General features: G+C 43.2%; 1 protein-coding gene across 2 annotated transcripts in view; it reads right to left on the reverse strand.

Annotated features, from left to right (window-relative positions):
• Positions 1-339: 339 nt before the first annotated feature.
• DISP3 (dispatched RND transporter family member 3) overlaps positions 340-25,336 on the reverse strand; it is a 231,380-nt gene continuing 206,383 nt past the window's right edge. Inside the window, exons 15-21 of one of the 2 annotated variants that reach the window (XM_073603437.1) lie at positions 19,624-19,796; positions 17,996-18,122; positions 15,318-15,463; positions 10,474-10,633; positions 8,201-8,314; positions 6,504-6,670; positions 340-1,452 (exon numbers count right to left, since the gene is read on the reverse strand). In XM_073603437.1, coding sequence (XP_073459538.1) covers positions 1,090-1,452; positions 6,504-6,670; positions 8,201-8,314; positions 10,474-10,633; positions 15,318-15,463; positions 17,996-18,122; positions 19,624-19,796 — 1,250 coding nt within the window. In that variant the 3' untranslated portion in view covers positions 340-1,089. Of the gene's footprint in view, positions 1,453-6,503; positions 6,671-8,200; positions 8,315-10,450; positions 10,634-15,317; positions 15,464-17,995; positions 18,123-19,623; positions 19,797-25,336 lie in introns of those variants that run through there. The other variant, XM_073603436.1, reaches the window with a different exon arrangement.

The raw sequence follows: 25,336 nt of genomic DNA on the forward strand, positions 1-25,336 counted from the left end.
TCTCCTCCGACAAAAATTAAAAGTCGGCAGCTACAAATACTGTAGCTGCTAACTTTTAATATAAGGACACGTACCTGTCCAGGGATCCCGCAATGTCCTCACCCAAGCCGATTATTTAAATGGCTTTGGGTCCAATAAGAGAAACCGGCAGTGAAGCCCTGCTGCTTCACAATTGGTTTCCTACTGGACATGTGCGAGCCGCGCTGTGCTTTGCGAATGGTCCCACAGTCTTCTGGGACCTGTGATGTGTCCCACATGGCTGCAGGGGGAAAGAGGTGTGCCGAAGGAACTTGACCAGATATTGCAACATGTACCTGTCAAAACCAGGTACCTGCCCCCCCCCCCCCCCCCCCCCCCCAAAAAAAAAGTGCCAAATGTGGCAGTGGAGGGGAGGAGGATGCAAACAACCGGAACTTCCCCTTTTTGGTGAAGTTCCACTTTAACTATAACAGAGAAATCAGGTCTCCAATATAAGTATTTCATCTGTGTATTTAGCTGTTTGCCTGGAATTCAACCTAAATGATTAACTGCAGAGAATATTATGTACATTTTTCAAGGATAAGTCAACGTTTTAAAGGAGGACCAAGAAAGTTTGCTATAATTTTCAATACAATTAGCAATTGAATGTATTACCCTTAGTTAATTTGGCCAAAAGGCCAATGGGGATAGAGAAGTATTATCATGAAATCCTTACCATTGATGGAAAGCACACCAAGAATGCCTGAACTATGTACATCTACACTGAATGCTCAAGCACTGAATTTTTAGATTTGGTTGGAACCTCTTTAAATTCAGTAGGCCACTCTTTCGGAGTAACGTCCATTAATCTTAGACTGCTAGCGCTTATTAAGGCCACAAATGCTTCCATAAATTGAGGAACTTGCCAAAAGGTTCTGCCCTCTCATTAATCTGCACAGCTCCTGTCGGCCCGTCTGCTGTTGTATGCATCAGAGAACAATAAAATAAAGTGCATTTGTCGTAAAAGAAAACACAGTGTGTTGCTTTTGTTCACTTCTGACAATACCCACCATTGAGGAAAAAAATTGTGTATATAAAAATGTGTCTAAAAAATTTTTTTTTTTTTTTGCTCTACGGCGGGGTCCCATTAAGAATGGGAATGGTCAACCCTGTCTTGAGCAGGACCATGTAAACACAAAAGCTCCCGGCAGCGCAAAGGACAACCACCAGAGCGGCTTTGAGGAAAGAAGTCCTGTTCCTGACAAAGGTGCTGGGCGCCATCATACTGAGCAGTGCTGTGCTCACGGCCAGAGTGTACACAATTGAGATGCCGGTGTTCAACGCAACAATCTTGCCGAACTTGGCGAAGGGAGCGATGATGCAAAAGAAGAGTGGGATGGTGGCTATGACCGTGGTGATAGCGCTGGAAACAATGGCTACACCAACATGGCGAACAGCCTCACTGACTCTCCATTGACGGCAAGCAGTTGGGTCCTGAAAGAACAGACAAGCAGTACAATCAAAAAAGAAAAATATTACTCAACTTTAGTATTTGCTATATAGGGCATACAACTGGGCAGTTACTACATCTTGATGCTCACCAAGTACTTCAACGTTCCTAAACCATGAAACTGGTACAGCTTTTTTTTTATGACCTTTAGCTAAAGGTGATGTACACTCAATCAGTAAAATCGCATACAGTATAAACTTTAAAATGTTAATGTATTTTTTAAAATTTGCAACTTTTATTAAAAGAATCCCTGATCCTGCTATTGTCCAGTCTCTTCCTGGTATGGGATGACAACTGTCTCCCAATTGTTGACTGTGCCAACACATATTGTGTAGGTGTGGTCTACAGTTAATGGTCACCATCAAGAAGCCAGTACAGAGCAATGATGTTCAGCCAACACTAGAGGAAACGCATGTAGACAGGAAGTGGCTAACAAAGGGTGGAGGAAAAATTGAAAACAGTATTTTATGAAACAAATGGCAGTAGTTTATGATACGCATTGTCAAAGGAAAAGATCCAGAAGCCACACATCATGAAGCAGACCCATGTGCATAAAATGAGATGAATGGCAGCCTCAGCCCAGACCCCAGTCAGGCCACGCCCCCACTGTGTTTCGCTCTGCCCCTTGGAACATGAGTAAGCTCCAAGGGGTGGAGCGAAACATGTCGGGGGCATGGCCTGGCTGTTCATCTCATTTTATGCACATGGGTCTGCTTCATGATGTGTGGCTTATGGATCTTTTCCTTTGACAATGCTGCAGCTTGGAGCTAGGATGGGCCTCCCTGCCTGCACTCACAGCCATCTAGTTGGACTTTATATAAATAAATAAATTTATTTTTTTTTATTTATTTATTTATTTTTTTTTAGCAGAGACCCTAGAGAATAAAATGGTGATATTTTATGTCACAGTGTATTTGCGCAGCGGTCATTCAAATGCAATTTTTTTGGAAGAAATACACTTTTGTGAATTAACAAAAAAAAAAAAAAAAAAAAAGACAGTAAAGTTAACCCAATTTTTTTGTATAATGCTTAACATGTCATGCTTTATAATTGTTCACACTCATGGAATGGCGACAAACTACAGTGCTTAAAAATTTCCATAGGCGACGTTTAAAAATTTCTACAGGTTACCAGTTTAGAGTAACAGAGGTGGTCCTGTTCTAGAATTATTGCTCTCACTCTAACGATCCCAGTGATACCTCACATGTGCGGCTTGAACACTGTTTACATTTGCGGGCGCGACTTACGTATGCATCCAAGCACGGAGGGATGGGGCACTTTAGAATTTTTTTTTTTCTTTTTTTTTACTTATTTTTGATTACTTTTATTGCTGTTACAAGAAATATAAACATCCCTTGTGACGGTAATAGGCATGTGACAGGTACTCTATAAGACTCCAAATCCCTCCTTTGCACTTAAAAGCATTCAAGTTTGGCTGTTTTGAATGGTGTAATTATTTTTTTCAATCTGGCGCCTTTACGTCTTCAGTAAACCAAGTTACTAAATCGGAAACCCGATCAAAGCCGATTCCGGCATTGTTCAGGTCTCCGGCCAGCCAGCGGACGTGTCGGCCTCCCGGTGGGACGGGAGAGCACGGGCAAGCCGCGGAAGGCAGCGGGAGGGGGGGACATCCCCTCCCGCTGCTTGTAATAACAGTCGAGCGGCTAATTAGCCGCATCGGTTGTTATTACTAGAAAGCCGACCGTCGGTTCTAAAAACTGTTTTGGGGTGATGCCTGCAGCTGCAGGCATCACCTCGGTTCAACCCCTTGAAGCCGCAGGCCGCATTGTGTTATGTCAAGGGATTAAAAATATCAGGTTATAATCATGGATGTTAAGCAAGATAATTCTAGTTGTGTTAAAAATGTGATGGATCGTATAAAATTATTGTATAAAATTATTGTATAAAATTGCTATATCAGCTATGTTGTAATTTAACATTTAAATTGGCTTATCTCTTTTTACTGGCAAATACAACTGGCAACAGCATTTAAAAATGTTCTTTTTTGGAACCAAAGCAATCAAAAATGGACGTGACTTCCCAGAATCCACCGCCCCATGCTGATGTCATTATCTCGCTTGATTTCCCAGGAGCCTGCATACTACCTGATATTACGATGGATTTACTGCAACAAGAAGTAGGTTACTTGTCAAGGGCATTCCTGTAGATGGCGGGGGGGGCGCAATGATTCTTATCTCATACCAGTAATGATAATGTAAATATGGTAGAGTGACCCACCAATCAGCAATGGATTTGTATGTCTCGTTATTATACAGAACTGAAAATGGAAAGGATCTGGAATGAGAGTCATAAAATTCCTATCATGTAAGACCACAGTGTGAGTTTTTTAACAGCTACAGGGATTTATCCTGGCCACACACTAATAGATTTCCATACCATTATTCTCACTACAATCGACATCTTGAAGAATGTTGTTCGAAAGTACTTCAAAATTTTAATTGCTTTTAAAATTTGATTTTGGAACGAATGGACTTAAAACAGAAAACGCATTCACTGAAATGCCCCGTAAACACGGTCGGATTTTCCGATGGAAATATCTGATCGGAGCGTGTTGTCGGACATTCCGACCGTGTGTGGGCTCCATCGGACATTTTCCATCGGATTTTCCGACACACAAAGTTTGAGTGCAGGCTATAAAATTTTCCGACAACAAAATCCGATCGCGTCAATTCCGACCGTGTGTGGCTAGTTCCGACGCACAAAGTACCACGCATGCTCAGAAGAAATTCCGAGACAGAACAGCTCGGTCTGGTAAAATTAGCATTCGCAATGGATACAGCACTTTCGTCTGGCTGCAATGTAAAAAATTGTTTAATGCAACACACTCTCTTCTTCTTTATAATGTGAGAAGAATGAAGTCGTTTTGCTGCTCATATTCACACAGACTTCTCACAAACTTCTTTCTTTATTATTTATTGTGATTCCTTCAATATATTTAGATTTGTCACATCTGACCAAATTTTTTTTTGTTGGTTTTTACATTTTTTTTTTTTTTTTTTTGGTCAAGGCATTTTTTTTTTTTTTGTGTTTGTATTTTTTCCCAGGCTGACGTTTGTTAAATCCTGCTCCTTCAAATTTTCTCATTACTGTGGTTGAAAGCAAAGAAAGATTTGACCTTTACTATGACTATAAAAGTGAATGTTCTTTAAAATAAATTGTGTTTTTAAAAATCTATCAATGTAGAACGAGCTTAAGTTTGTAAATTTTTGTAGTACTTATTATAGCTTGATTTGGCAAGTGGTAACTTGCTGACCCGAATTCCTTAGGCAGGCCATTAATGTTGCGATTTTCTTTCCTGCAACCAGGGGAATCCCTCCCGCAGGACTATTGTGTTCTCCCAGTGGGTTGGGAAGGAGTTTGTGGGAGCCATCCCTGCTGGGAGAACACAGTGATTATTTCTAGTGGCTATAGCCGTTGGCAATAATTAATGGATCGACTTGGGTACAATCAGCCTGCCCATACATAGTTCGAATCTCGGCCAGTCCCTGAACCAGCCGAGATTCTAATAGAAAAACAGGGAGGGCGCAGCGACCTTGAGCATTACCAAAGATAAATTTTATTTAAATAAAAACAAGAGTCATACTCACAAACAAACGTTAAAAAGAGGGCTTAACATTGCTCCAAAAATTCAAAACTTGCAACCTGGACCGGGTATTAGGAGGAAGCAGATGGTATCGTACACGGCTTACGCGTTACGAGGGACAAGAAGACACAGTTCTGAATTTTTGGAGCAATGTTAAGCCTTCTTTTCAACGTTTGTTTGTGAGTATGACTTGTTTTTATTTAAATAAAATGTATCTTTGGTAATGCACAAGGTTGGTGCTCCCTCCCTGTTTTTATATGTTTCAGCTCTAAGGATACCCATAGTTCTGAGGAGGGCAGCAAGACCTTCGACTTTCCATATTTTAACCAAAGGGTTAGCTACACCACTTACACTGTACATATGGACTTAGCTCCTGAGTGCAGGAGATTGTTTTGTGTTGTCCAGCCGAGATTCAAACCATCTATGGCTAGCTTTAAAGTGGGTTCTAAAGCCAGAAGTTCTATGTGCAGCAGCCCCCCTCAGCCCTCTTTATACTTACCTGAGCCCCATCTCTATCCAGCGATGTTGCACGAGAGCCATGAAGTCCAGGTCTCCCTCCTCATTGGCTGAGAGAGCAGCAGACGCCATTGGTTCCCGCTACTGGGAAAAAAAACCACTGCACAGAGCAGGTAAGTATAACGTATTTGTTATTTTTAAACAAAAAAACAAGACTTTAATATCGCTTTAACCTTGAGCTATAGATAAAAGATATTGCTCCTAACTCTTTTGTTAATCTCTTGGACTAGAAAATAGCCCAGAGAATCTCCTCTCTCAACCTATATAGAAGGGAATGGCCCTAGATACAGGATAATGAGGATGATTATTTCCAGTGCCAACTCCACCAACCCCCACCTTCCAACATCTCCCCCGGAGTCCTCAACCCTTCCCCCCTTCTTTCTTCCCTGACCAGTGTTCTTTAGTATTCCCAACAATCTTCCCACTTCTCTTTTCTTCTTGATATATCTATAACCTTTCATTTCGTTCCTTTTATTCCACACCGCTACCTTTTTTTTTTTCTACTCTATTCCTTATCCTTATCTCTCTTTCTTTTTCTTTATTTTCCCTAAAGCAGTTTCATATATATGTCAGAGGAATCTTATAAGCTTCCACTTGCCTATTCAGAGAAGGGCTACCACTCTAGATAGCTTGTCTTCCTAACACAATCTCACTATCAATTCTCCGCCTTTACTTTAACTGATGGCAGTTAATGGGGACCTGATTTTCTGTTTGTATTATTGTATCTCTCGCCAACTGAGAACCTGGTTTCTAAAGCAAAATGTATTCATTCTCTTGTCATCTTGCTATGATTTGTATCATCTTGTTTATTTTGTTGCTTTAAAAAAAAAAAAAGAAATGTAAAATCTTGATACATAATGATTAAAGAGCTTGGTTTCTAGAGCTGTCTCGAGGTTGAATGACCTAGTGAGTTACCTCCTTGAGATGTTGAGGAACACTGTCTGCCGCGAGGAGGTATCCCTCTACCAAATGGACACAGTAATCCACAGATGAGCCAACCAGAATTGATAGGGATATGGCCTCTACTGCTCCCATCTCCCATCCCAGCCAGTACATTAAGGTCACCACCAGACACACCACACCTGTAACACAAGAGGAGAAAGAAGGAACATACAAACTGAGTTCCATGTCTGTTATTCTGCAAAACTAACAGTAGTACTTTAGCATTGTCAGCAGCCATGTGGCTCAGAACCAGGTCTGCCCAGCTGTACCATTGAGGTATGCCAGGGAAGGGATATTTAAATGCCCATGCAGGACAAAGCAACACGTTTATTTTAATACTGGTAAAACCCAGCTGCATTTAAAATGTTTAGAAAAACACCCCCCCCCCCCAAATCCATACCAGGCCCTTTGGATCTGGTATGGACTTTAAGGGGAACCCCATGCAAAAATTAAGAAAAAACTGCGTGCCCCCCCCAAAAAAAATCCACACCAGACCCTTGTCTGAGCATGCAGCCCAGCAGGTCAGGAAAGGGGGAGGGATGAACGAGCTCCCCCCTTGTGAACCATACCAGGCCACATGCCCTCAACATTAAGGGGTGCTTTGGGGCGGGGTAGTGGGCTCTGCCAAAGGAACCACATGACTGGCTCAACACCAATCTCTTGGTCCCATACTGGGGTAGGGCTCCACCATGGTTAAGTGTGCCGTACAGGCTGAAAGGGGTCAGCAACAAGTGTTTTGGTTCCCAGAGCATTCATCCTGCTCACAGCTCGGGAACTCCTCTACACTGCCTGGTAGGCAGGGTTTGGAGGTTCCTCCCACTCAAAACTCTTTGAACCTCCAAAATTTGTGTCCCAAATACAAACTAATTAATCCAGAGAGTACTGGAAATCAGTCCCGAAACACCTCACCCGAGTACCAAGCATTGTCTCCAAAACCGTCCCCCTTAAAGGGATCACGACTATACTGGGGGACTATAACTGCCGTCCAGGACACATCCCCAGTGTCCAGTACACCCCTGATAAAGAAAAATAGGTCCTACATGACAACTGTCCAAAATTGGAGCTTAGAAGTCCCCCATTTTAGTGAAGGGACCAGGTGATCTCTTCAGCTGTCTGAGGATCTCCTTGCACATTCATTTCTCTGCTTTCAATTTTTTTTTACTTTGTAACTTTTTCTATTCCAAATAAATGTTCAAACCCTCATTGTGAGCAGAAGTTATTGATTTCCTTATTACCCTGTATAAGCTCACATAAACAGAGCTGACTGCAAAGTCTGATATACAGACTGCAGCTAGAGAGAGAATCTACAAATCCCTGTATGTAATATAAACAGTTCTCAATATATTTCTAAAGTCATTTCATTTTATGTAGTTTGCTCAGAATGGACATTGGCAATACAAGCACACTCCCCCTATATCTGCAGATGAGACAAAATTCAATTTTCTAATGAGTGTAATGTATCTGTTCGAGTCGCGCTTAAACAGATCACACATCTTATGGGCTCAGCCTTCATTCTGCAGGTCATCAAGCCTTAACAGAGCATGAAGCATCTCCAATAATGGACAACGTGCAATACTGAACACAACAGAATGGAAAGTCAAACAGTGATTTGATGAGATGGCATATTATGCGGCAGATATAAATGCATTATGGATCCATTGTATGTGTACCTAAAATGGTAAAAAGCACCGGGAGGAGCAGGAGAATGTGTGTAGTGAAGATCGCCACAGCCGCCACGCAGATAACCAGTGACAGAATCAAGCCGTACAAAGCGCTCTGCACCCCTGAAAGACAGAACAGAGTAAAAGTCTACACATCTTCAAAACTAGCTAAAGTGGAAAAACATATATATATATATATATATATATATATATATATATATATATATATATATATATATATATATAGTGGGGACGGAAAGTATTCAGACCCCCTTAAATTTTTCATTCTTTGTTATATTGCAGCCATTTGCTAAAATCATTTAAGTTCATTTTTTCCTCATTAATGTACACACAGCACCCCATATTGACAGAAAAACACAGAATTGTTGACATTTTTGCAGATTTATTAAAAAATAAAAACTGAAATATCACATTTTCCTAAGTATTCAGACCCTTTGCTCAGTATTTAGTAGAAGCACCCTTTTGATCTAATACAGCCATGAGTCTTTTTGGGAAAGAAGCAACAAGTTTTTCACACCTGGATTTGGGGATCCTCTGCCATTCCTCCTTGCAGATCCTCTCCAGTTCTGTCAGGTTGGATGGTAAACGTTGGTGGACAGCCATTTTTAGGTCTCTCCAGAGATACTCAATTGGGTTTAAGTCAGGGCTCTGGCTGTACCATTCAAGAACAGTCACGGAGTTGTTGTGAAGCCACTCCTTCGTTATTTTAGCTTTGTGCTTAGGGTCATTGTCTTGTTGGAAGGTAAATCTTCGGCCCAGTCTTCACGGCCGGGCGCACACTGCGCATGCGCAAGTCGCGCTGTGCTCTCCCAGTGGACAGGCAATCTTCTGGGACCTGTCACGTGTCCCAGAAGATTGCCAAGAGGGAGGGGCCGCCTAGGCGGTCTGTAGCCGGAACCAGGAAGTGGGACAGGAAGTCCCCTTCAAAACTAAGCACCCACTCCCCCCCAAAAAAATTACACGACAAATGTGGCATGTAAGGGGGCGAGGAGCGATTAAAGCGGAAGTTGTACTTTTGGGTGGAACTCTGCTTTAAAGTGACCTGGTCACCACCCAACAGAATTTTTTTTTTTTTTTTTAATGCATGGAAAAGAAGAGGCAGTTATTACCTTCCTCTCTGCCTGAACCACCGTTCTCCTCCGTATTCAAGAAGTATCACTGCCTGAAGAGTCTACAGCAGCCTTTCTCAGCTAGGGTTCCTCCAGAGGTTGCCAGGTCTTCTTTCAATGAGCAATTTCTGCCTTTCAGATACTTAACCACTGACACCAATAATCTTTTAAACCCAGGGTTCTCTGAACTTTCTAATCAATGGGCCAGTTCCCTGTCCTTTAGACTTTAGGAGGGCCAGACTGTGCCCAGTGGGAGTAGAAAATGCCCCCGACTTGGTGGTAAGCGGGAGTAAAAAAATAACATAATGCCTGTGGGCAGTAGGAAGTATTGGTATTAGTAGGAAGAATATTCTCCATCATTGGGATTAGTGGGAGGAATGGTGCCCCATCATTGGTATTAGTGGGAAGAATTATCCCCATCATTGGTGTTAGTGGGATGAATATCTCTCCATCTTTGGTGTAGGTGGAAGGAATAATGCCCCTTTGTTGGTGATACTGGGAGGAATAGCGCCCTAAGGGCCGAACAAAGGCAAGCAAGGGCCACATCTGGCCCGTGGGCTGCAGTTTGGAGACCACTGTTTTAAACCTGTAAGGGGGGATTCTTCCCACTGTGACCATGAATGTAAGGAGCATTATTCCCACTGACCATCCCATTAACATACTATGAGCTCAAGTAATAGTACTTAGCAGGGGTTCCCTTAGGCCATGGGTTCCTCCAGCTTAAAAAGTTTGAGAAACACCAGTCTACATCATTCAATTCTTTTGTGTGTGTTGGGTGCTCACTCCAATGCTGTGTGCTGTGGTTCCTTCTGTCAGCACCTACACCAATATTTTGCCCTGTAGTTATGTAGGGGTCAGCATTAGGAAGCACAGAGTTTAGAGGGAAGCCAGGCACCCAACCCACACAAAGGTGGCAAATGCTGAAGATTCTTCAAGCAGCGGTGTCTCTTGAATGCAGTGGAGAACGAAGGTACAAGCAGTGGGACAGAAAGAATTAACAAGGAGGAGATAGCTACATCTTACCTAAGCTCAAGAGTCTTGTTATTCAACCCACTAAAAGCTAATAGTTTTGGTGGTGATAGCATTTACACCAGTACTAAAATGCCCCATAAGGAAGGTAGTATACAAAGTATTGTGGTAGCTGTCACTTGCCTATAATTTCCATGAAGATCTCCTTCCAGTGCTCGCAGGTCTGAAATCCATGTTTGAGAGCTGAGTCCACAGGGAGACGCAGCAGCTGCTGTTGGAGGAAAGACTCCCACTTCAGATAGTCCTTGTATGTCTGGAAAGACGATTTGCCCTTGTAGGTGGTCTGCGAGAGAAGAATCATTCATTATACATGCATGTAGCAGGAAAGCAGTGGGGGGTCACCAGGATGGGGGTTTTTCCATGCTTGTCCTTGTTTTATTTTTATCCTGCGGAAGACACTGGAGGATTGGGTAACAATCTTGTTATGCTTACATATACAGGGCTTCTGGAGGAATTCATGAAATCGTAATGAATATATGAATAACCCAATAGGTAAAAACCTAAGAGAGGAGATCTGGCTTTGTGTCCAAGACAAGTGACAGTCCTCATCACAAGTAAATGTTTATAAAACCAGCCATTAAAATTAATTGAAATTTCTGGACTCAATAAACATTTATATAAATAAATATACAGTAAAACCTTGGTTTGCGAGCATAATTCGTTCCAGAAACATGCTTGTAATCCAAAGCACTTGTATGTCAAAGCATTTTTTAACAGGGTATAAAAGAGAAGAGAGGCACCTCTAAGTATAGCAATACGTTGCTAAATGTTGTACCTTCATTAAATGTAACCATATTGCTACACTTAGAGGCTCCTCTCTTCTTTTTTATACTCCAGTTGTGACATGACGCTACTCTTATATCAAGACATCGCTTGTATATCAAGGAAAAATTAAAAGTGGGGCGTGCAAAATTATTCGGCCCCCTTGCGTTAATACTTTGTAGAGCCACCTTTTGCTGCGATTACAGCTGCAGGTCGCTTGGGGTATGTCTCTATCGGTTTTGCACATCGAGAGACTGAAATTCTTGCCCATTCTTCCTTGCAAAACAGCTCGAGCTCAGTGAGGTTGGATGGAGAGCGTTTGTGAACAGCAGTTTTCAGCTCTTTCCACAGATTCTCGATTGGATTCAGGTCTGGACTTTGACTTGGCCATTCTAACACCTGGATACGTTTATTTGTGAACCATTCCTTTGTAGATTTTGCTGTATGTTTGGGATCACTGTCTTGTTGGAAGATAAATCTCCGTCCCAGTTTCAGGTCTTTTGCAGACTCCAACATGTTTTCATGGAGTCCTGTATTTGGCTGCATCCATCTTCCCCTCAATTTTAACCATCTTCCCTGTTCCTGCTGAAGAAAAGCAGGCCCAAACCATGATGCTGCCACCACCATGTTTGACAGTGGGGATGGTGTGTTGAGTGTGATGAGCTGTGTTGCTTTTACGCCAAACATATCGTTTTGCATTGTGGCCAAAAAGTTCGATTTTGGTTTCATCGGACCAGAGCACCTTCTTCCACATGTTTGGTGTGTCTCCCAGGTGGCTTGTGGCAAACTTTAGACGAGACCTTTTATGGATATCTTTGAGAAATGGCTTTCTTCTTGCCACTCTTCCATAAAGGCTAGATTTGTGCAGTGTACGACTGATTGTTGTCCTATGGACAGACACTCCCACCTCAGCTGTAGTTCTCTGCAGTTCATCCAGAGTGATCATGGGCCTCTTGGCTGCATCTCTGATCAGTCTTCTCCTTGTCTGAGCTGAAAGTTTAGAGGGACAGCCAGGTCTTGGTAGATTTGCAGTGGTCTGATACTCCTTCCATTTCAAAATGATCGCTTGCACAGTGCTCCTTGGGATGTTTAAAGCTTGGGAAATCTTTTTGTATCCAAATCCGGCTTTAAACTTCTCCACAACAGTATTACGGACCTGCCTGGTGTATTCCTTGGTCTTCATGATGCTCTCTGCACTTTCAACAGAACCCTGAGACTATCACAGAGCAGGTGCATTTATACAGAGACTTGATTACACACAGGTGGATTCTATTTATCACCATCAGTCATTTAGGACAACATTGGATCATTCAGAGATCCTCGCTGAACTTCTGGAGTGAGTTTGCTGCACTGAAAGTAAAGGGGCCGAATAATTTTGCACGCACCACTTTTCAGTTTTTTAATTGCTAAAAAAGTTTAAAATATCCAATAGATTTCGTTCCACTTCACAATTGTGTCCCACTTGTTGGTGATTCTTCACAAAAAATTAAAATTTTATATCTTTATGTTTGAAGCCTGAAATGTGGCAAAAGGTTGAAAAGTTCAAGGGGGCCAAATACTTTCGCAAGCCACTGTATGTATATATATATAAATATATATATATATATATAGTATCTCACAAAAGTGAGTACACCCCCTCACATTTTTTGTAAATATTTTATTATATCTTTTCATGTGACAACACTGAAGAAATGACACTTTGCAACAATGTAAAGTAGTGAGTGTACAGCTTGTATAACAGTGTAAATTTGCTGTCCCCTCAAAATAACTCAACACACAGCCAACAGCCAAATGTTTAAACCACTAGCAACAAAAGTGAGTACACCCCTAAGTGAAATTGTCCAAATTAGGCCCAAAGTGTCGATATTTTGTGTGGCCATCATTATTTTCCAGCACTGCCTTAACCCTCTTCGGCATGGAGTTCACCAGAGCTTCACAGGTTGCCACTGGTGTCCTCTTCCACTCCTCCATGATGACATCACGGAGCTGGTGGATGTTAGAGACCTTGTGCTCCTCCACCTTCCGTTTGAGGATGCCCTACAGATGCTCAATAGGGTTTAGGTCTGAAGACATGCTTGGCCAGTCCGTCACCTTTACCCTCAGCTTCTTTAGCAAGGTAGTGGTCGTCTTGGAGGTGTGTATGGGGTCGTTATCATGATGGAATACTGCCCTGAGGCCCAGTCTCCAAATGGAGCGGATCATGCTCTGCTTCAGTATGTCACAGTACATGTTGGCATTCATGGTTCCCTCAATGAACTGTAGCTCCCCAGTGCCGGCAGCACTCATGCAGCCCCAGACCATGACACTCCCACCACCATGCTTGACCTTTTATGGCAAGACACACTTGTCTTTGTACTCCTCACCTGGTTGCTGCCACACACGCTTGACACCATCTGAACCAAATAAGTTTTTCTTGGTCTAATCAGACCACAGGAAATTGTTCCAGTAATCCATGTCCTTAGTCTGCTTGTCTTCAGGAAACTATTTGCGGGCTTTCTTGTGCATCATCTTTAGAAGAGGCTTCCTTCTGGGATGACAGCCATGCAGACCAATTTGATGCAGTGTATGGTCTGAGCACTGACAGGCTGACCCCACACCCCTTCAACTTCTGCAGCAATGCTGGCAGCACTCATATGTCTTTTTCCCAAAGACAACCTCTGGATATGACTCTGAGCACGTGCACTCAACTCCTTTGTTCGACCATAGCGAGGCCTGTTCTGAGTGGAACCTGTCCTGTTAAACCACTGTATGGTCTTGGCCACCATGGTGCAGCTCAGTTTCAGGGTCTTGGTAATCTTCTTATAGCCTAGGCCATCTTTATGTAGAGCAACAATTCTTTTTTTCAGATCCTCAGAGAGTTCTTTGCCATGAGGTGCCATATTGAACTTCCAGTGACCAGTATGAGAGAGTGAGAGCGATAACACCAAATTTAACACACCTGCTCCCCATTCACAGCTGAGACCTTGTAATACTAACGAGTCACATGACACCGGGGAGGGAAAATGGATAATTGGGCCCAATTTGGACATTTTCACTTAGGGGTGTACTCATTTTTGTTGGCAGCGGTTTAGACATTAATGGGGACAGACATTTGAGGGGACAGCAAATTTCTTCATTGTGGTCACATGAAAAGATATAATAAAATATTTACAAAAATGTGATGGGTGTACTCACTTTTGTGAGATGCTGTACATTAATCCTGATGGTCTTAATCACATCCTTTGAGGATTTCTCGATTTCAGTCAACACAGGGGAATATGACGACACAACCATGGAGGGGGGGATTATTAAACTTGCTGCACTCAGAATCCGGTGCAGCTCTGCATAGTAGCCAATCAGCTTCTAACTTCAGTTTGTTCGATAAACTTTGACAATAAAACCTGGACGCTGATTGGTTCCTATGCAGAGCTGCAGCAGATTTTGCACACTCCAGTTTTAATAAGTCTCCCCCTTTGCCTCCCCCAATTTTAAAATACAGTAAGAACTAAGGCCAGGTGTAGGGGTGAGCAAACTTAAATGGCCCATCAGTAGGCTCATAATTTTCCTGGACTGTAAAAAAGTCAAATAAAAAATAAAGCCACACAATACTATTATTGATCTAATACACACACAAAAACTAAAGTATCCAAATTAATTCCACACTCTCTAAATACCCTTAAAAACACGCACCCTCTACATAAAGAAAAAAAGAGAGTAAGTAAGCGCGTTTTGCCTAAGGGGCTCAACATACAAATATGAGATTTCTTGTTTCAGCAAAATCAATTGCAATCGAAAAGCTCTGCTCTTTTTATGCAAAGGGATTTTGTTTTCAAATTTTTCACCTGGGCCATTGCCATCAGCAGAACAGCTTATTAAAGGGATCATGGGATTTTTGATGGTTCACAGGTAACATTCGAATGCTAGTCCCATGCAATCCCGCCATCTCATAATGCAAAGAGAATGTCTCAACAGCCAATGGAGAGGTACCCATATGTCATGGGAGACACAGCGAAGAACTGTTGTCCTTTGTAAGCTGCTGACTGAAACATAGACAAGTTGCTTTCATCAACCTCAAGGTGCCCACATTTAGAGAACGGACTTGTCAAAGTTTTTTGTATTTTTTTATATCAACCTTAAAGGAAATCTGAAAGAAATATGGTGGATGCCATTGCCTCTGTTTGACACATTGGTCTCTGCAGTATATGTATGATCTCTTTGACCCTTACCGATTCAAACGCCATAGAGATCCATTGGACTTTTCCATCCTTTACACCAACAGCACCATGGGAGAGCTGACCTGGGAGAAGGTTTGGCTCGGGAATGTTCTTACATTCGGGGTGTAACATTTGAAGAAAGGATGATATACTGTACCCTAAAAGACAAAGGATCAGATAATAGGACTGTGAACAAGTACTCATCCCGCCCTGCCAGGCACCCATATACTGCATATATTAGCCAAGTGGTTCTCTGCTTGTGCACAGTAGCTTTGTGGTTAGAACTTCCACCAAGCAGCACTAGGCCAATTTGAACCCCAAGACACCACACCTTATCACTACCTGCTCCCAAGACCTATGACATCTCCAACTGACACTACCTGCTCCCAAGACCCATGACACCACCAATAGACACTACCTGCACCCAAGACCCATGACACCACCAATAGACACTACCTGCTCCCAAGACCCATGACACCACCCCTTGACACTACCTGCTCCCAAGACCCATGACACTACCCCTTGACACTACATGCTCCCAAGACCCATGACACAGTGGCTTCGTGGTTAGAACTTCCACCAAGCAGCACTAGGCCAATTTGAACCCCAAGACACCACACCTTATCACTACCTGCTCCCAAGAACTATGACATCACCAACTGACACTACCTGCTCCCAAGACCCATGACACCACCAATAGACACTACCTGCACCCATGACACTACCCCTTGACACTACCTGTTCCCAAAACCCATGACATCACCCCTTGACACTACAGTATATGCTCCCAAGACCCATGAGTCATGACCCAAGTCCCATTACACTACCAGTATGGAGTTTGCATGTTCTCCCTGTGCTTGCGTGGGTTTCCCCACACTCCAAAGACATGCTGGTAGGTTTATTGGCTTCTATCTAAATTGCCCCTAGTGTATGTATGAATGTGAGTTAGGAACTTAAATTGTAAACTTCTTGAGGTATGTAAATGAAGAATATACTGTATGTGTAAATTGTTGGTGCTAATTAAAAATAGCTGTAATAAATAAAATTGGTATTCCAGAGCTCAAAAGTTAGTACAAAATCTTATTTACTTGAATAAAAGATGGGTAGATATGCTAATTAAAATAGACATTTTAGCAACTTTATATATCTGCGTATATAAATTCCTGACATGCCACAGTATCATTTTTCAGAAAAGCTGCAGCTTCAAAAGGAAGCCCTTCAGCTCTAGTCCAGTGACTTTGCCTAGGGTGAGATGATGTCATCATTCTGTTGCAGGCAAGAGGAAGCATTTCCTCCATCTCCCTTCCCGGTCAGACTGCAACATTGCAATAAGTCACAAGGTGAGAGGCTGCATTAGGGGTTTATCTATGTCGGACATTTGTGAACACAAAGAACTGTACAGGTTAACATGACTGTGTCATCTTTGAGCCAGCATCTCAGTCCAGAAACTGGATGGTGGCCCTGAATGCTGCCCAAACTTCTGAGGAGGAAAAGCAGATGAAGACATTGCCAGGGTGGAATACTATGATCTCTGTGGGAGGTAATAAATACTAGACATGTTCACTGCCAAAAATTTGTTCGTTTTAGTTTCATTCGTTTTTTGTCTTTTTCATAAATTTGTAAATTCGTAAATTTGAAAATCTGAAAATTCGGAAATTCGAAAATCCGAAAATTCGAAAAACCGAAAATAAGAAAGAAAATCCAAAAATAAGAAAGAAAATCTGAAACGAAAATCTGAAAATTCTAAATAATAACTAACTAACTAATAATAACTATCTATTAAATTATAGGTATTGGAATTTCCTTTTAAATTTGTCTGTTAGTGAACGAATACGAATTTATCTGCAGTTACGAATTATCAGAAATAACGAATACTGCATCTAAACAAATGGAACGGAACAAAATAAAAATAAATAATAATAATAAAACGTTTTTATTATTATTATCATTATTTATTATTATTCATTTGTTACTTTCCATTTGTTTAGATACGGCATTCGTTATTTCAGATAATTCGTAACTTCGGATAAATTCGTATTAGTTACGTTCACTAACAGCTATATTATTTAAGATTTTCGAATTTTCGGGCTTTCAAATTTTCGTGCTTATTTTCGAAATTTTGTTCTTTCGAATTTTCGGATTTTCCTTCTTATTTTTGGATTTTTTCAAATTTCTGAATTTCCACATTTCTGGATTTTTGAATTTTCGAATTTCCGAATTTTCACATTTTTAAATTTTTCAAATTTCTGAATATTCGGAAAATTTCGGAAATTCAAAAATTCGGATGTTCCCAAGTTAATGAATTTGTCGAAATTCATTAAAAAACAAATTCTGAAAAAAAAGAATTGCATATGTCTTTATAAATACTTCGTACCAACATGGAGGTTCAGCATCACATATGGACATTACCTAAGGCACCTCTGTCCCAGCACAACAAAGACAATATGCTCTACTGCAAATTACCTAGGGGACTGGATTCCGGTGTTCTGGTCCAGATTCCTTTGAGTTGTATCAATAATCCTCTAATGCAATGAAGTCGGCTACTTGGTAACAACCATTGCAACAATTCCTTAGATACAGTAGTAAAATGTTAACGCGTTTCGGCTGAAGCCATACTCATAGCAGACTGTCCCAACCCATTTACAAGATATGTTTTTGTCTTGAGGCCAAATGCATAAAAAAATGATTACCTGAAGGAAGGCACTGAGCTCCGCCCGGCTTCACCAAATCCCTGTTGCTGGCGATCACCTTGCACAGACTACACAGGTTACCGATTTCTTTAAAGAGGTCAAACTTTTCATCGTAGATGACCCTGCCCTTTCCGGAAAAGACACAAAGAGGGCGAAAAAACAAACATCAGACAATGACATGCACACAGCTTCAATAATAAATGTTACCAAAGACTAGAAGCTGCCATCCTATTAAGTGTCTTCCTGTTCTCCCACTTTGGAGTTCATTTACTAAAGTAGAGTGGCAATCTACTTCACTCTACTACATACACTCGGCAGCCACTTTATTAGGTACACCTGTTCAATCGCTTGGTATCACAAATTGCTAATCAGCCAATCACATGGCAGCAACTCAATGCATTTAGGCATCTAGACGTGGTGAAGACAACTTGCTGAAGTTCAAACTGAGCATTAGAATGGGGAAGAAAGGGGATTTAAGTGACTTTGAACGTGGCATGGTTGTTGGTGCCAGACGGGCTGGTCTGAGTATTTCAAAAACTGCTGATCTACTGGGATTTTCACACACAACCATCTCTCGAGTTTACAGAGAATGGTCCGAAAAAGAATAAAATATCCAGTGAGTGGCAGTTGTGTGGAGGAAAATTCCTTGATGATGTCAGAGGTCAGAGAAGAATGGGCAGACTGGTTTGAGATGATAGAAAGGCACCAGTAACTCAAATAACCACTCGTTACAACCAAGGTATGCAGAATACCATCTCTGAATGCACAACACATCCAACCTTGAGGTGGGCTACAGCAGCAGAAGACCACACCGGATGACACTCCTGTCAGCTGAGAACAGGAAACTGAGGCTACAATTCACAAAGACTCACCAAAATTGGACAATAGAAGATTGGAAAAAACGTTGCCTGATTTTGTGAGTCTCAATTTCAGCTGCGACATTCAGATGGTAGGGTCAGAATTTGGCATGAGCATGAAAGTATGGATCCATCCTGCCTTGTATCAACAGTTCAGGTTGGTGGGGGATATTTTCTTGGCAAACTTTGGGCCCCTTAGTACCAATTGAGAATTGTTAAAATGCTTTGGCTTACCTGAGTATTGTTGCTGACCATGTCCATCCCTTTATGACTACAGTGTCCCCATCTTCTGATGGCTCCTTCCAGCAGATAATGCACCATGTCACAAAGCTCAAATCATCTCAAACTGATTTCTTGAACATGACAATGAGGTCCCTGTACTCCAATGGCCTCCACAGCCACCAGATCTCAATCCAATAGAGCACCTTTGGGATGTGGTGGAACGGGAAATTGGCATCATGGATGTGCAGCCGACAAATCTGCAGCAACTGTGTGATGCTATCATGTCAATATGGACCAAAATCTCTGAGGAATGTTTCAAACACCTTGTTGAATCTATGCCACAAAGAATGAAGACAGTTCTGCAGGCAAAAGGGGGTCCAACCCGGTATTAGCAAGGTGTACCTAATAAAGTGGCCGGTGAGTGTATATACAAAGCAGTATGGCTTTACAGCAGCCAACACAAATCATTGAATTAGGAAACAACAGCTGGACAATGACAGTTTGAAGAAGATTGCCAATACTGGCAATAGAACTCGGTTTTTCCCCTACCAGTTCACCCAGTACATGGTTATCTGGTTCCCTGGTCCGATTTATCCCTCGAATTCCGAACACCACAAACACCATAGCACCGGTGTCTACTAGAGGCCGGACAGCAGGCTTTCCGCAGGCTGTGTTCAGGCAAGGGTTAAAATCCAGGGTTGGTGACAACTTCTTTAAAGTGGCTGAAAGAAAAAAAAACACATGAATAATATATATATATATTTCTTCAAGTACAGAAACATACCTGTTAATGACCTGAACTGAAAACTAGATACAGTAAGGTGAGCGTTGTTACATAGTTACATCATTACATAGTAGGTGAGATTGAAAAATACTATACCACCCTAACCTGCCCTATACCACCTAAACTGCCCTATACCTCCCCAAACTGCCCTATACCTCCCCAAACTGCCCTATACCACACCAAACTGCCCTATACCTCCCCAAACTGCCCTATACCACCCAAACCTGCCCTATACCTCACCAACCTGCCCTATACCGTCCTAACCTGCCCTATACTACCCCAAACTGCCCTATACCACCTAAACTGCCCTATACTACCCCAAACTGCCCTATACCACCCAAACTGCCCTATACCTCCCCAAACTGCCCAATACCACCCAAACTGCCCTATACCTCACCAACCTGCCCTATACCGTCCTAACCTGCCCTATACTACCCCAAACTGCCCTATACCACCTAAACTGCCCTATACTACCCCAAACTGCCCTATACCACCCAAACTGCCCTATACCTCCCCAAACTGCCCTATACCACCCAAACTGCCCTATACCTCCCCAAACTGCCCTATACCACCCAAACTGCCCTATACCACCCTAACCTGCCCTATACCACCCCAAACTGCCCTATACCTCCCCAAACTGCCCTATACCTCACTAACCTGCCCTATACAACCCCAACCTATCCTATACCACCCCAATCTGCCCTATACCACCCAGACTGCCCTATACCTCCCCAAACTGCCCTATACCTCCCCAACCTCTCCTATACCTTCCCAAACTGCCCTATACATCACTAACCTGCCCTATACAACCCCAACCTGTCCTATACCACCCCAATCTGCCCTATACTACCCCAACTTGCCCTATACTACCCCAACCTGATCTATACCACCCCAACCTGCCCCATACCACCCCAAACTGCCCTATACCTCACTAACCTGCCCTATACCACCCCAATCTGCCCTATACTACCCCAACCTGCCCTATACCACACCAAACTGCCCTATACCACCCAACCTGCCCTATACTTCCCCAAACTGCCCTATACAACCCCAAACTGCCCTATATCACCCTAACCTGCCCTATATAGTTACATAGTTACATATTAGGTGAAATTGAAAAAAGACACAAGTCCATCAAGTCCAACCTATGTGTCAGTATTATATTGTATATCCCTGTATGTTGTGGTCATTCAGGTGCTTATCTAATAGTTTTTTGAAACTATCAATGCTCCCCGCTGAGACCACCGCCTGTGGAAGGGAATTCCACATCCTTGCCACTCTTACAACCCTCTACGTAGTTTAAGGTTAAAACCTCCTTTCTTCTAATTTTAATGAGTGGCCACGAGTCTTGTTAAACTCCCTTTTTGCGAAAAAGTTTTATCCCTATTGTGGGGTCACCAGTACGGTATTTGTAAATTGAAATCATATCCCCTCTCAAGCGTCTCTTCTCCAGAGAGAATAAGTTCAGTGCTCGCAACTTTTCCTCATAACTAATATCCTCCAGATCTTTTATTAGCTTTGTTGCCCTTCTTTGTACTCGCTCCATTTCCAGTACATCCTTCCTGAGGACTGGTGCCCAGAACTGGACAGCATACTCCAGGTGCGGCCGGACCAGAGTCTTATAGAGTGGGAGAATTATCGTTTTATCTCTGGAGTTGATCCCCTTTTAATGCCAATATTCTGTTTGCTTTGTTAGCAGCAGCTTGGCATTGTCTGCCATTGCTGAGCCTATCATCTACTAGGACCCCCAGGTCCTTTTCCATCCTAGATTCCCCCAGAGGTTCTCCCCCCACTGTATAGATTGCATTCATATTTTTGCCACCCAAATGCATTATTTTACATTTTTCTACATTGAACCTCATTTGCCATGTAGTCGCCCACCCCATTAATTTGTTCAGATCTTTTTGCAAGGTTTCCACATCCTGCAGAGAAGTTATTGCCCTGCTTAGCTTAGTATCGTCTGCAAATACAGAGATTGAACTGTTTATCCCATCCTCCAGATCGTTTATGAACAAATTAAACAGGATTGGTCCCAGCACAGAACCCTGGGGAACCCCACTACCCACCCCTGACCATTCCTAGTACTCCCCATTTATCACCACCCCATACTTCCCAACATTTTGAGATGGGAATGAGTGACACCTACTAGCAAATGTATGTAGACAAAGGACACACCCCCTGCCACACCCCCTTAAAGGAGAATTAACCAAAAAAAAAGTTAATTAAATCCACAAGGACTTTTTTACCACTACTATTCCTTTTATATTGGCTTTTAAAATTTACAAATGCAACAATTTAGAAATTGGATGAAAGGTTTAACACTGGGAAACAATTTTTGGAAGATAAAAGGTGCATTTTATATACAACTATATGGATCAGACCAAAATGAGGGACAAACGAGGAGCAAATAGGGTCAGAGGGACATTGCTCCAAATCAGGGACAGTCCCTCAAAATCAGGGACAGTTGGGAGCTATGCCACCCTCTGAACTCACCCTTGTAGCCAGTTGTCACCCTAAGATTTGAAGTGAGTTACTGGCTGGATCCCCAGGAAGGAAGTGAGTTACTGGCAGGATCCCCAGGTGATAATAATGGAAATAAAGCCTAATGCATCCATCACATCTAAGGGCTGACAAAGTGCTTTATATTACAATTGCATTTGTTTTTGGTAACTTTGTCAAAATGGTAAATAATTGGGAGCAGGAGGGGATTTAATTACAGAAAGTGCAAGCTATCTCATTTGTGCAATAATGGCTCCTTACCTTCCAGTTCACTATATTTTTTAAAGTGTATACTGAGCTGGGCAAGTGCAGCATAGTGTACAGCCCTGGCATCTGCTGGGTGCCATGATGAATTAACTCCAGTGCACATGCATGGAAGTCCCAGGTTAGCCAATCAAGATGGTCAAGATTGCCAAACCTGGAAGAAGACCAGACAGAGATGTCGGCACCGATGAGAGCTGATGTTGCATTGCCGGAGCAGAGGTCACATTTGAGCATTGCGGCAACATGTGCAAAATCGTGCTGTCCTTTTTTAGACGTGCATTGGTGTCATTGTTAGTGCCACAGCAAAATATGTTTTGGTGTGGCGCAATTTCTCAAAAGGGTCAGGGACTTCTTTTAAATGTTTCTCACGTGTAGGGCAGGCCACTAAAATGAATGGGCTGCCTTACACACAGGGCTTGGAAACAAACAGAACCACATGTGCACACACATTGAACCAAGCCTAATGCCACATTCACACTTTGTGTAGCGGGAACGTGCGCACGGTTTTTGCGTGTTTATTGTGCGTTTCGGTGTGTTGTGCATAGGACAGCCTATTCACTTGAATAGACTTCACTATGCGCGACAAACGCACCAAAATATTTTAGCGTTTCGCGTGTTTTGGCACATTTGTAATCTTCTAACTGCGTTTTAGATGCCAATAACATTTAATGGCATCACAAGCGAGATGCACATGCATTCCTGTGCGTTAGTCGTGAATGCAGCCTAATTCTTAAAGTGGTTCTAAAGCCAGTGGCGGCTGGGGCCCAATGTTCTTGAAGGGGGGTTGCCCAGTGCCTCCCCAGCCAGCCAGCCACCCCCCTCCCAGCCAGCCAGCCAACCTTCCCCCTCCCCTGGCTCATGCTCGTTTGCTCGATCGATGCCCCCCCCCATTGCTCGTTTACCGCATCACTTGCCCATCACCCACCAGGCCCCCCCCCCCGCCAGCCGCTGCACTTACCCCATCCATACTTACCCCGCGTCTCCTCCCACATCCCAGTGGTCCTTGCGTTCCTTGCGTTAAGGTAAAAAATGTTCTTATATTGACAGGCCTAATCTGTGTACCACATGAGCACATACTGTAGCCAGTCTGTGGGAGCCAGAATTATTGTTGGTTGGTAGGAGATCAAATACTTATTTTACTTACTGAACTGCAACTCCATTTATAACATTTGTATCATGGGTTTTTTTCTGGATTTTTGGTTGCTATTCTGTCTTTATCATTTAAAATATACCAATGATAAAAATTATAGACCCTTCATTTCTTTGTAAGTGGGCAAACTTACAAAACCTGCAGGGCAGTGGCAGCTGGTGTTTTGGGGGGGCGGCAAACAACCAATCCCCTCCCCCCCAGTTGGTTGGTCGGTCGGCGGCTACTCCCCCATACCCCGGCACTTACCCCAGGTTGCAGACGAGCAGGCTCCTACAGGCAGCGGGCAGCGGCCAGGTTGCAGGCTCCTATGGGCAGGTTGTGGGCTCTTACGGGTGGCGGGTTGTGGGCTCCTATGGGCAGCGGGTTGTGGGCAGTGGCGGTGTCCTCTCTGCATCACGGCAGTTTCCGCCTTGTGGCTCCTCCCTCCTCCTCCTAGGCGTCCAGTAGGATTGCTTGTCCTTTCAATCAATCAGATGACCAGTGTCAAAACCAGCTTCCTGATTGACCGGGAGGAGGGTCGGCGTTACAACAGCGAATATTGGTTCACTGTTGTAACACACCTGGGTGGGCTCGGAGCACACTCTCTGCGACCCGAGCCCACCCTATATTGAAGCCTAGCAAAGAAAATATTTCCACCGCTCAGGCTGACACTGACCCAGGTGTAAGTAGAAGTTTCAGAGCAGAAGAGCTCCAGGTGCTGGCTGAATGCTAGGCAAAGCAGGCTTGAATGGAGGAGAAGATTCGGATGCCGCACACCGGTGTGCGGCATCCGAATCTTCTCCTCCATTCAAGCCTATATTGAAGCCTATTAGAGCCTCTGGCTCTAATTGGTGCTTCAAAAAATCAGCCCTCCTGCATTGGAATCCATGCTGTGGTGTCCTGAAAGAGGCCAGACACATGGATAGGGCAGGCGGCGATGGACGGGGGGAGGCGGCGCCGTGCGCCCTCAATGGACAGGCCACCCCTGCTGCAGGGGATCAAATAATTATTTTCCCCACTATACACGAGGCCTTAATAAGAGTTCCTTTTTCTTGGATTCTGCATTTCCTTGGAGGGAAGCAATCAAAGCTCTTGAACAGATACTGTAGCCGCCTGCCCTGTGCCAGGTCCTGCTGACAGCCGCGTTCTGCTAGTCGGAGCCGCTTTTACAATACGGGAGATCACTGCCTTCCGTCATCGTGGCGTACATAAAGGAAGCGTCTTGCTGGGAGTTTTATTTCAGAAAAAGCTAATTCCGGGGCGATCGTTTCCATTCTAAGAATATTTTCTTTGGCAGATGCGGAAGCCAAACGATGAGCCGCAACTGTTGGCTTCATTGTCATTTAATACGGTGGGGCTGGAGTTTTCGCTTTCTTCATTATCTGCTCTATGAATCTGCTTTAGCTCCGTAATAAAAAAAACACATCTGTGTCTGGGAGCCCCTTATGTTGTGCTGTTTAATATTCCGCCGGCGGTGCACGTGTTGCTTGAGTTCAGTAAACGGCAGAGCCGCCCAAAGATCGAGGGGCTGCAATATGGATGACTGAAAAGCTGAACCCCAGCCGTCCCTTTGCTCTCCTTTGCTT

Source organism: Aquarana catesbeiana, linkage group LG10 (genome assembly GCF_042186555.1).
Source record: "Aquarana catesbeiana isolate 2022-GZ linkage group LG10, ASM4218655v1, whole genome shotgun sequence".
NCBI classification, from domain to species: domain Eukaryota; kingdom Metazoa; phylum Chordata; class Amphibia; order Anura; family Ranidae; genus Aquarana; species Aquarana catesbeiana.